The sequence below is a fragment of the Pristis pectinata genome, chromosome 1, assembly GCF_009764475.1.
Source record: "Pristis pectinata isolate sPriPec2 chromosome 1, sPriPec2.1.pri, whole genome shotgun sequence".
In the NCBI taxonomy this organism is placed as follows: Eukaryota; Metazoa; Chordata; class Chondrichthyes; order Rhinopristiformes; family Pristidae; genus Pristis; species Pristis pectinata.
In genome coordinates, this window is record NC_067405.1 from 70,533,011 (window position 1) to 70,545,374 (window position 12,364).

The window sequence follows — 12,364 nt, forward strand, 5'->3', positions numbered from 1 at the left end:
TTCTGAGCTCATCAGTTTGGCCACAGGCCCTCCAGTCAGTGGCCAGGGCCAACCCACACTGCACTGGGGCTTGTACTCTCCGGTGGAAGGTGTGGAGGGTCCTGCCAGGCTCGAGGCACTGCCCAAGGGGCGAGGTGCTGAGCTGCTGGCTTGGCTGGGGCTCCACACTCCCATGATGCCACTGGAGGATGAGCAGAGTAGCCCGGCTGACCATCAGAGCAAGGCTACTGGAGAACTAACTTTCTTTTCAAAAATAAACCTTATTCATGGAATATACTATCGTGCAAACAGGATAAGGCATTGTCTATCCATACACTTTTACATTCACTTGCAATTTTACACCACGTCAATATGCCACGAATTCTTTACCTCAGTTCCATGAGTGAGGTGTTTGAGAGGTTATTACACGGGGCCCAGCCGCTCAGTGTCCAGTGCCAGTCCTACCTCATCGAGCCTTTGTGGTGGCTGCACAAAGCTTCGGTGCGTCCCTTAATATGTACCCCTGCATCCTGAAAGGTGCAGACAACTGGAGGGCTAATTACCAGGTGCCAGGAGAAGGCTTCAAAATTCCACGGATATTCCGAGGCGGGAGGGGTGGTTCTCTCCTTCATAGGGCATGGGCAATAGAATGCATGATCGGCACTCTGCCCTGTCAGTACCTGGGCAGAGCCTGGCTGTTGCTGGCTGTTGGCGAGGGTACACCTGACCCAGGAGATGAGCCTGTGCCAAGTTCACACTGGGCCCAATAGAAGAGGGAAGAGCATTGGCGAGAGAGCAAGGAGCCCCCTGCAGTAGAGTTCTCAACCTACTGGGAACGTCCCACAAGCCTCGTGAGTTGATTCCTGGACATGGATGCGAGCAGCGAAAGAGACACTGCCAAGGGTGAACAAGGCGAGAGAGACAGACCAAAAACCCATCAGGAGAGGAGAACAGAGCTTCTTCAGGCTAGGTATTCCTGGAAGAGATGTGGCAGTGAGTTCTGACGGAGGGTTCTTGACTTGAAACGTCAACTGTTTCTGTTCCCACACAATCGCCTGATCTGCTGAGTTTTTCCAGCATGATGGAGAGACAGGAGACTGTAGATGCTGGAATCTGGAGCAACGCAAAAGGTGCTGGAGGAACTCAGTGGGTCAGGCCAGTCCAGATGAAGGGTCTCGACCCAAAACGTCGACTGTCCATTTCCCTCCATGGATGCTGCCTGACCTGCTGATTTCCTCCAACACCTGTTGTGTTTCTCCTACATTCTGTTTTTATTTTAGATTTCCAGCATCTGCGGTTTTCTTTTGATTTTCATAGACGTGACTATCCGAAATACTAATTCATAGGGTTGATAAACAGAATAGTCAGTTCATAAACTACTCACAGAGGTGAAAAGAAAAAGAGGAAAAGGATTGTTTGACCATCAAGAGTGTAAATTATTCAAGTTTGCTGATGACATGAAAATAGGTGGGAGGGGATATTTGGATTCTGCAACAGGATACACAAATAGGTTAAATGAGTGGGCAAAATCTTGGCAAATGTAATTTAAAGTGGAAAATTATGATTCTATGGGAAAGGAGTTGGAAGCATGGCTGCAGCTTCAGGAGACATTTACAAGGATTTTCCAGAACAGGGATTATTACTATTGGGCAAGAACTGGGACTCTTCGCTCTCCAGAACTAAGAGCAGGGCAAGACCAGAAGTCCTTCAGGAATATGAAAGGCTGGAAGTTTCCACGCAGCAACAGTCGCTGATTAATGCAATAAGGACCTCGGGGAAGCTCCTTTTCCAGAGACTCATAAAGTACAATCTCATGGAAGAGTTGGAGCAAAATCCAATCCCTTTGAGGAGAAGATGGATAAACACACAATGACGAATGGAGTAGGTGACAGGGTGAGAGAGCTGGGAGGGAGTTAGTTTGGGATACAAAGGCCAGCACAGATGAATGGAGCTGAATTTGTGTCTAAAATTCTGGGTAGCCTCTGATCCTTACATGGTGCAATATAAAGTCTGTGTATTATTTAATTACCAGATTCAAGTTAGTTTATTGTTATATACACCAGGGTGTAATGAAATTCCTTACTCATCTGAAGCTCACAGAGTGAACAGTGTACATGCTAATAATAAATACAACAATAAATACAGCGATCAGTGCAAAACAACAGTGGTGCAAAGGTTACACTGCGATCTGTAGTGCAAAAAGCAATGGTAAAGTGACAATAATGGAATTAATAACAGAGGTAGAATTAAGAGTCCGAAAACATGGCAGGAACAGCAGGAAGGGAATTCCATACAATGAAACCTTACGCAAACACCAGGGGCACACACTCTGGTTGAACCTGTTGCTACTCACCGGCTCCCCATCTCTCCCAGGGGGCCCAGGGGGCCCAGGGGGACCTTGAAGACCAAAGTTCTGTTCCAGTGCAAGACTGTCACCGCGATCCCGGACCGTTGCCAGGGGACCAGGAGGTCCAGGAACCCCTGGGTCTCCTTTCTCCCCCTTGGGCCCTCGATATCCAAATCCAGCTGTGCCCTAATTTTTGGGGAGGAGAGAAATGTGAGACCCTCACTGCTCCAACACCCACAGAGACTGGTACAGGAGACTGGAAGCTCGGTCCAAGTGGCGGGATGTAGGGGACATCCTAATGGAAGAGAAGTTGGAGGGGAGGGAATTCCAAGTCAGGGCATGCCCTCCAACACGGGTGAGTAAAATCCAAGGGCAGAACTTGCAGGGGCGCTGGAGGAAGCATTGATCGGGAAGGATGAGGGCACGGAGGTCCTGGAAAAGGGAAGCTGGTGGAGTGGGAGCCTGTGTAAGTCAGCGGGCACAGGGATGGTAGGTAAACAGGGCTTGGCATGAGTCAGCAGGGACTTGGATGGCCAGAAGGTTACCTCAGCCACTACCCTCCCTGGTAACCATATTCACACCCATTGCGGGGTCTTGCAAACGGTGCTTATCCCAAGTCAGACAGCTGGAAAATGATACTATCCCAGTAATAAACTCACAAGGGTTGGAGGGCTACATTAACCCGGAGATTGAGCAGCCATAGTGTGGCTCTAGCAGCTACAATGTGGAGGCAGAAACCTAGCCTTCCGATAACACAGGGTCTCAGAACCTGTGGGGCTCTCAGCCAGAGACACAAGAGACCCTGCAGATGCTGGAAGCTGGAGCAACACACACAAAGCGCTGGAGGAGCTCAGCGGGTCGGGCAGCATCTACAGAGGGAAATAAATAGTCGACATTTTGGGTCAAGACCCTTCAGCAGGACTGAAGCATTTTGTGTGTGAGACTTTCAGCCAGAGCAGGTGGTGTGAGTCCAAACCGCTGGCTACAGGTTGAGGGATCTCGTGACTGATTGCCCTGAGTCCAGAAATGCCAGCCTGTATTGTGGCTCTGCAATAAAAGTGCCAGCACGTTTTTTTAATCTGTTGGGCTTCTCCACACCTGAAATGGAGAGGCTGGTGCCCACCTCTCAACAGAGGAGGTTAAGGGGGAGATCTAATCGAAGTGATTAAAATGATGAAGTGGTTGCAGGAGTAAATAAGGACAAACAGTTTCGAATGTCACCAGAGGACACGGATTTAAAGTAACTCTCTAATGAACCGGAGGATTTCTTCTATAGTGTGCCAAGTGGCTGAGATCAGCAGTCCAGTATCGGAAAGGGCAGTGGAAGCAGAGTGAAGAACGAGGGGGCAAAAGACAAGCTGCTGGAGGAACTCAGCAGGTCAGGCAGCATCTGTGGAGGCCGGGGGACGGTTAACGTTTTGGATTGAGACGCTGCATCAACGCAAGATAACCAGTATAGAAAGGCACGATGGAGGGGTGAGACATGGGCTGGTAGGTGATAGGTGGCACCAGGTGAGGAGGGGGACGATGGGCAGATGGAGTCTGGTGAGGGGAGGGGATAGGAAAGGTAGGTCAAGGGAGAAGATGAGTGTGTGGGCGAGGGGCAGATGAAGCAGGCTGGGGAGGGTGACAGATCTAGGTAATGGTGGGGTGAGGGGGACAATGGGAAAGGTGAACAAGGGGAGAGAGAACCTTGGTGGGCCAGTAGGAGTGGGAAAAGATCACAGAGGGTGTGGGTTACCTGAAACTGGAAAATTCAGTGTTCATACCCCAAAGAATGAAAGGACTTGGATCAAACTGATCAGGAGAAGATCTTTCCCCTGGCAAGAGCAACAGGAAGCAGAGGATTTAAGATAATGTGCAAAAGAACCAGAGAGGAGATGGAGAGATAAACAGAGTTAACGATTCAGGTCAACTTTGTTCCTCTCTCCACAGATGCCGCCTGACCTGCTGAGTGTTTCCAGCATTTTCTGTTTATATTTCAATCATCCGCAGTTTGTTATTTTGATTTACAAGGAGATCAGGAGAAATTCAATGTTTGCTCCTGAAAAGACTAAGTAAGTTCAATACTAATTTACAAAAATAAATCAGATGGTTGATGGAAACAGAAAAAACTGCAGAGCAAGGGGTAACGGCAGGGAAGCTGGAGGACAGTACAGACACCGTGGGCCAAATTCTACAGATAATTCCAGGAACATAAAAGCTCCAGCGGCATTCCGACTATACTCTACCTTTTCTCCGGGATCGCCTCTATCACCCTGCAAGGAGGAAGCAAAGAAGAATCAGGTCAGAAACACAGGCTTATCAATTTATCCGATCCAGCACTGCGGCCCTTTGCGGACAACCAGCCCAAGGATAAACCAACGGCAATGCCAACCTGTGTGGTGGCTCTGGTTTGAAAGTGCCAGCACGTTCCTTAACCCGTTACGCTTCTCCACATCTTTGATGGAGAGGCTGGTGCACACCTCTCAGCAGAGAAGGTTAAGGGGAGATTTAATCAAGGTGTTTGAAATGATGAAGTAACTGCAGGAGTAAATAAGGACAAAAGGGATTTGATCCAATGACAGAGGACACAGATTTAAAACAACTCGTAACTGAACCAGAGGATTTCTTCCACAATGTGGCAAGTGGCCTTGATCGGGAATCTGATATCAGAGAGGGCAGGTGCACACTGATTTCAGAAGAGAATCCAGGAGGTGCACGGTGAGAAGAAAGTGCAGGCAGGGGGAAGGGCTGGCGTTGGGTTAGGAAGCTGGCGCTGGTTGGATAGGCCGAGTGGTGATGAATGAAGGGGTGTGGGAGGACCAGGCAATGGCTGGCTGCTGGGTGGACTCAAGGGGTGGGCTCTGTCTGTGGTGTGGAGTAAGGCAACGAGCTCCACGTGGGCCTGGGAGTCCGGCTCCCCCACAAACGGAAACATGGCCATTGAGTCATACGGCATCGATGTCTGTTCGGCCCACCACATCCATGCCAATCAGTAGTGTGGAAGTTTCTCCTTTTGCAGACGGTCCTCTGGAAAAGGTTGCAACGGTGACGGGTTTACAATGAGCATTAAAACAGCTCAGAGTTATGGCACAGTTTGGGAGAGCATGGCTCTAGGCTGCCCTCTGGAGGTGGTTATCAAGAAGCACAGGCCATCGCCATGGGTTCAGACCATCGAAGCTGGGTGATAACCAGCGACCCGAAGAGGAGCTTGATCATCAACAAATCCATTCCATGGCTCCTGCTCCAGGCTGTTCCATACCTTTTCTCCTTTGATTGTGGTGACTGCTCCAACACTCAAGCCTCTGTCACCTTTTGGGCTGTGCGTCTCCTGGCTCCTCCTCTCACCTGCAGGCCAATAAAGGGAAGATGAGAGCAGCCTGTCGGGGACTGGTCGTTTCACACTCGGCCACACCAGGAGGGAGGGCAGTGGCTTCCGTAGGAAGCCGGTGATTCGGAGCTGGGCTCCTTCAGCGGTCAGTTACAGCTCGGCTGGAGCACAGGTCCGCAGGCAGCATCAGGCGAAGAGGCTCAGCAGGTGTAACAGCCAGCTGAATGTGTCAGCTGGGGCGTGTATCAGGTGGGGCGTGTGTGGGGTGGGGAGTGTGTGGGGTGCGGCATGTGTGGGGGGAGTGTGTCAGGGGGTGTCTGTGAGGTGGGGTGTGTGTGGGGTGGGGAGTGTGTCAGGGGGAGAGTGTCAGGGGGAGTGTGTGGGGTGGGGAGTGTGTCGGGGGAGTGTGTCAAGGGGAGTGTGTGGGGTGGGGAGTGTGTGGGGTGGGGAGTGTATCGGGTGGGGACTGTGTCAGGCAGTCTTTAGTATCATATGTGCGTATCAACTAGTACGTGTACCATGTAGTCTGAGTGTATCAGTTGGTGATTGTGTCACACAGTGAGTGTGTGTCAGTCAGCAGATATGTCAGTCCATGCAGTGTCAACAGGTAAGTGTTTGTGTATGTGTGTCTGTGTTTGTGTGTGAATGTGTATGTCTGTACTTGTGTGTACGTGTTTATGTTAAAACATTGCATGTTTGTGTGTGTGTAAATGTTGCACCCTTGCAGACCAGCTGCCTGCCTGCATCTCCGACCTCCCCTGTTCCAATGCTCCCCTTGAGAGCCTCCCCCCTCCGTTTTCTGCACTCACCCCATCATCCACTCACTGCACTCACCACCGCCCCCTCTGCTGTGTGCACTCACCTCCCTTCTGTTCAGTACACTCACCCCTTCCCTCCAGCTCACCGTAGTTTACCCTAACCCTCCAACTATGGCCATTCCTGCATCACCCACCACCTGGCAATGCCTTATACGCTGATAGTAGAAGGTCTATGGAACAGCACACACACACATAAACACACACACACACAAACACATAAACACAGACACACGCATAAACATACACACGCACACAGAAAAACAAAGGTGTAATGTTTCCACACATAAACATGCAATGTTTTAACATAACTCAGACACACACATACAGACACACAAACACACACACTCACACACAGACACAAACATAGACACCCACTCACACAGTCACACACCAACACAGACAACACACACACCAACACAGACGCACACAGACACACACTCACACACAAACACTCCCCGACCATTTAACACTGCTGCTTGTTGTGTAACTTCATCCTTCTACCAGTGGGCGGCACTGTGACCCAACATACAGCACCAGCAGGCAGCCCAGAGCACAAGGCCCTTCACACTCTGTCACAGGATACTCATGTGGTGCAGATCCCTGACCCACCGTTCTCTGTGCTACTGGCAGCCTTATGCAACCTCACCCCTCTCCACAACCTCCCCCAGTCTACAGCAGTTAGTGCGGCTGCCTCAGAGCACTTGCAACCGGGGTTCAGTCCTGACCTCAGGTGCTGTCTGTGTGGAGCTTGCGTGTTCACCCTCTGACCATGTGGGACTCCCCCGGGTGTTCCAATTTCCTCCCACATCCCAGAGATGTTAATTGGGCTGCTGTGAATTGCCCTTAGTGTGTAGGTGGGTGGCAGGAGAAAGAGTGTGGGAAATAGGTTGCAGGAGAATAAGTGGGGGACTGGGATGAATGGAATTGCTCTGAGGACCTGCATGGGCTCAGTGGGCCAAATGGCCCCCTTGTATATTATGGAAATATGAGCACTCCTGGTCCCTCGACTCTCCTGGACTATAATTGCTTCATCAAATGCCATGGTTTCCCCCGTACTCTGGAACTCTCTCCCTAAATCTCTCCACATCTCCTTCTCCCTTATCGTTTCCCTCAGTCCAAGCTTCTGGTCGGCTGCCTTAAGATCACCTTAAGTAGCTTATCAAGACTTGTTCAGTAAGGCTCCCGTGAATTGCCTTGGGATGCTTTTCTGGTTTGAAGGCTCTCTATAATTGGAGGTGGTTGTTGTTATCATTACTGGAAGATCCTCGATATCCAGTGCAAAGAAAGACTTGTGTTCAAGTGGCTCCTTCCAGCACCCTTGAATGTCCCACACTGCTTCACAACCAATCAGAAACACTGTGCTGTAATCAAGGAAACAAAGCCACCAAAATATTTACACAGCAAGATCCCATATGGAGCAAAATCATAAATGACCAGATGACCTGCTTTAGCAATGTTGGTTAAGGAATTACAATTGTACTTTCACCAGGAGAATGTCTTTGAAGCAGTGCAAGGGGATCTGTGAACTCCCACCTGAGCTGAGATGAAGTTTGGGTTCGATGTTTCGGAGAAATACAGAAGAAGAGATGGCGAGAGAGAGAGAGAGAGAGAGAGAGAGAGAGAGAGAGAGAGACACTGGGATGGAGAAAGCGAAATAGGGTGAGTGGTGGAAGGAGAAAAAGGGAAATCCAAAATCAATTCCTGCCTAATCCACCATAATCCACAGGAGGAAATTACATGTTTTCAGAAGTAATCTTTTAATCCCTGCGATCTGAAGCAGCTGACCGAGCACAACTGTCCTTTCGATAGTACAGCCAAATGAAGTGCTTCACTGCAGCTCTTTCAATATTGGACCAACATGGAAAGTTTGCACAAAGAATTCATCAGCAGTCTCTCAGCCGCTAATCATCTACCAATCTCTCAGCTGCCAATCTGCTGCCAGTCACCCAGAAGCCAATCCGCTGCCAACCTACCAACAACCAATCTGCTGCTAGTCTCCCTGCAGCCAATCCGCTGTCAGCCAGCCAGAAGCCAATTCACTGCCAATCTTGCAGCAGCCAATCCACTGCCAGCCTCCCAGCAGCCCCAGTCCAGAGTATGAGGCAGAGTCACACTGTGGCAGTGGCAACATGCATGTCCTTTCCTCAGAAGATCGTGGGTTGAAGCCCAATAGTCGGGTCTTGGGTACGATAGTTCCTGGAGGTGCCATTTTCTGGCTGCAATATTAAACAGACAGCCTTTCTGCTCTCCAGACAGACACAGAATATGCCAAAGTGATATTTCAAATCGCAGTAGATTACCTTGTGATCTGGGCAATAATTACCCCCGAACCAACAACAAAAAGCAGATAGTCAGGTTATCATTACATTGTCATATGTGGGAAGTTGCTGTGCATTTGGTTGCCTTGTTCTCCTCAGATCCAACACTGAATGTACCTCAAAATGACTTCATTGGCTGTAACAAAGTTCATCATCGGGGTAGTTAAAGGTCATGAAAGGTGGTAAAAACTCCATCCCTTTCTTCACCACCAGCTCTGTTTCCTGCAACATCAGCTGGTCTCGGCGGTGAGACCACCCACCAACAGCTTCAGTACACAGTGAGACGACCCACCAACAGTTCCAGTACACAGTGAGACCACTCACCAGCAGCTCCAGTAGACAGTGAGACCACCCATAAACACCTCCAGTAGACAGAGACAACCACCAGCAGCTCCAGTAGACCGTGAAACCACCCACCAGTAGTTCCTGTAAACAGTGAGACTACCCAATGTCAACTCCAGTAGATGCTGAGACCATGCACCAGCGGTTCCAGTACACAGTGAGACCCACCCACCAACATCTCTAGTGGACAGTGAGACCCACCCACCAACAGCTCCAGTAGACAGTGAGACCACCCACCAGCAGCCCCAACAAACAGTGACACCACCCTCCAGCCGTCACAGTGGACAGCAAACCAATGAGTGACCTGCCGTGACTGACACTCGGCTCTCTCAGAGCTGCTCTGACAAAGCCTTGAGCAGGCAGGGAGTGAGAGTGGGGCCCGACCGGGTGCATGGGTCCCAATATCTGTCCTGGCGAAGCTCCGGCGCAAGCCTCGAGACTCTGCGGAACGCACGCAACCTCCTGTCACCCTCTCCCCATCACTAGTTCAAGCAGCTAATAAAAGGTTTGCATTAAGTAAATCAAATTAAAACAACATCACCACTTGTGTTAATAGCCACCTTTAATGAAGCAAAATGTGGGTTTTGGTAAGAGCAGCATCGAACAGAACAGGCCACAGAAAGAGATATCAGGGCGGACGACCAAAATGCACTTCGTGCAATGTGGAATTATCACGGGGTTAATCCATAACGCCCAGAGACTGCGGGACAATCCCAGAGGGTTGCAAACTCAAGGGACCCGAGACTTCAGCACCAAATTTCACTTGATCTTAAGGTCTAACATGGGCCCTTCCCACCTTGCGACCTGATGCAGTGAGTCACACTGGTGGGTGTGAAGTTCAGGGCCAGCGGTGCCTAGCACTGTGCAGCACGCCATACGGGGTGAAATCTCCTGGGGTGCTCCACGGGAACCCCGCCAGACAGGCATTGATACAGGGCCGCACCAGGGCACAGCGAGGCAGGCAATCAGGAGCCAAGCCCAAGAGGTGGGGTTATGACAAAGGAGGAGAACAAAGTGGGAAGGTTTGTTTTGGGACTTCCAGAGCTTAGGTGAGGCTTGGAGGGTGGAGCAAAGGAAGGCGAGGCGAGGCGAGGCGAGGACTGCTGAGTGCGGGCGTCAGGGAGGGTTACAGGGCCTTGGGGGCGGGGGGGGGAGGGCCACGGAGGGGTGGGACATCAAGGCTCTGCTTGCTCAGTAGGTCAGTGAGAACAAGGGTGATGGTGAGCTGGGACCCGGGCGGTCCAGTTTTGGACGTCCTCTGGTTTACAGAGGATCGAATGGACGAGGCCGATCACAAGAGAGTGCAATAGTCGGGGAAGGTGGCAAAGGCAGCAACCAGATTTCAGCTGCAGATGTTAGTCACTGTGTGTAGGTGAGGGGTAGAATCTGGGGGGAGATGATGGGAATGTGGGGAGAATGATTAGTGTAAATGGGTGCTTGATGGTCAGTACAGACTCGGTGGGCCGAAGGGCCTGTTTCAGTGCTGTATGACTTAAAGCCATATGTTGAGGCAGGAATGAGTTCCAACAAACACACACACACACACACACACACACACACACACACACACACACACATGCGCAGTGACATATAGACACACACACACACACACACACACACACACACACAGACACTAACACACATGTGCACGCGTAGACACGCAGATACAGAGACACACACATACACACACATACACATGTATGCACACATACCCACATGTGCATACCTCTCCATGCACACACACATGCTCACAGATACACGTATGCACATACACACAGGCGCACACGCATAATACAAGCACATGAAGTTGTCAGATGGAGACAGTGCACCAGACCAGATGAAGATGTCCTACCTCCCTCCGCCACAGCTGTCCATTTGACGGACTCATGGACTGGCCGCGGTGACACAGTTCTCTCTCTGCTGGTGGGGGGTGGGTGAACCGGTGGGTGCTCTGGGGGACGGTATGAAGGAGGGGTCACCTGTGGGAAAACCAGACCTTGTTTCAGGGAAGGAATGTGGGAAAGGGGCGTAAGCCGTGGTGACAAACCGGTCACCACCACCCCCCACCCTTCACTTGAACGCAGCAAATAAACCAACCCTTACATCTCTGGGCCTATTTGACTGCAGTGTGCATCATGGACAGGAACTACCAGAGACTCTCAGCCTCATCTCTAGAGCCCAAGCCCTTCACCTATTGTACACCCAAGGGCAGCAGCCTCATAGCCACAACACCTCCCAGCTCCCCTTCTTGTCACACACCAACCCAACTGGATCGACACTGCTGTTCCTTCACTGTTGCTGGAATGCCCTACTCAACGTGACCGAGGGAGCACATTCACCCAACAGGAGGGCATTGCCATTGTGGTGCAACCAGGTATGGTCCATAAGTACCAGCTTGCCTTTATATGGATGAAAAACACGGTGATTCTGGAGGAACTCAGCAGTCCAGGCAGCATCCGTGGAGAAAAGCAGGCGGTCAATGTTTTGGGTCAGGACCCTTCTTCAGGACTTAAGATGAGAAAAGGGGAAGCCCAATAGAAAAGAGGGAAAACAGAGCAGTGATAGGTGGACAAAAGAGGGGAGGCGGGGTGGGCACAGGGTGGTGAGAGATAGATGCAGGACAGAGATAGTGATAGGCAGGTGCGGGCAGGTCCTGACCCGAAACGTTGACCGCCTGCTTTTCTCCATGGATGCTGCCTGGCCTGCTGAGTTCCTCCAGAATCACCGTGTTTTTCGTCTAGATTCCAGCATCTGCAGTCCTTTGTTTCTCTGCCTTTATATGGAGCCTTGGACAGCTTCATGGAGCCATCGGGCAACCTGTGGAAGTGGTATTGATGGAGGGATAGAAACTGGCCACAACTGTACCTTGCACCTTTCAGTAATATACCCTCAGATCTTGCACACCCTCCGCAAAGTGTTGGCGTCTCATCCAACATGCAGCAGAGCTCCCCGTGCTTAAACCCACCTGTCTTTACCTCTCGCTGCCTTGGTGAAGCAGCCAGCATAATCAAAGATCCCACCCACTCGGGTCATTCTCTCTTCCCTCCTCTCCCATCAGGCAGAAGATACAGGAGCCCGAGGGCACATACCACCAGGCTCAAGGACAGCTTCTATCCCACTGTGATAAGACTATTGAACGGTTCCCTTATACGATGAAGTGGACCCTTGACCTCACAGTCTACCATGTTATGACTTTGCACCTTATTGTCTACCTGCACTGCACTTCCCTGTGGCTGTGACATCTTAC

General features: G+C 50.8%; 1 protein-coding gene across 13 annotated transcripts in view; it reads right to left on the minus strand.

Annotated features, from left to right (window-relative positions):
• The window catches only part of LOC127568548 (collagen alpha-1(XVIII) chain-like), a 308,942-nt gene that overhangs the window by 62,148 nt on the left and 234,430 nt on the right, over positions 1-12,364 (minus strand). For 9 of the 13 annotated variants that reach the window (XM_052012503.1, XM_052012510.1, XM_052012540.1 and 6 more), the window contains 4 exons: positions 10,970-11,096; positions 5,571-5,656; positions 4,558-4,584; positions 2,333-2,512 (listed from right to left, as the gene is read on the minus strand). The exons of 1 other annotated variant lie outside the window; for it this stretch is intronic. In XM_052012503.1, coding sequence (XP_051868463.1) covers positions 2,333-2,512; positions 4,558-4,584; positions 5,571-5,656; positions 10,970-11,096 — 420 coding nt within the window. The remainder of the gene's footprint in view (positions 1-2,332; positions 2,513-4,557; positions 4,585-5,570; positions 5,657-10,969; positions 11,097-12,364) is intronic. 3 more of the 13 variants (XM_052012475.1, XM_052012457.1, XM_052012485.1) reach the window with 3 other exon arrangements.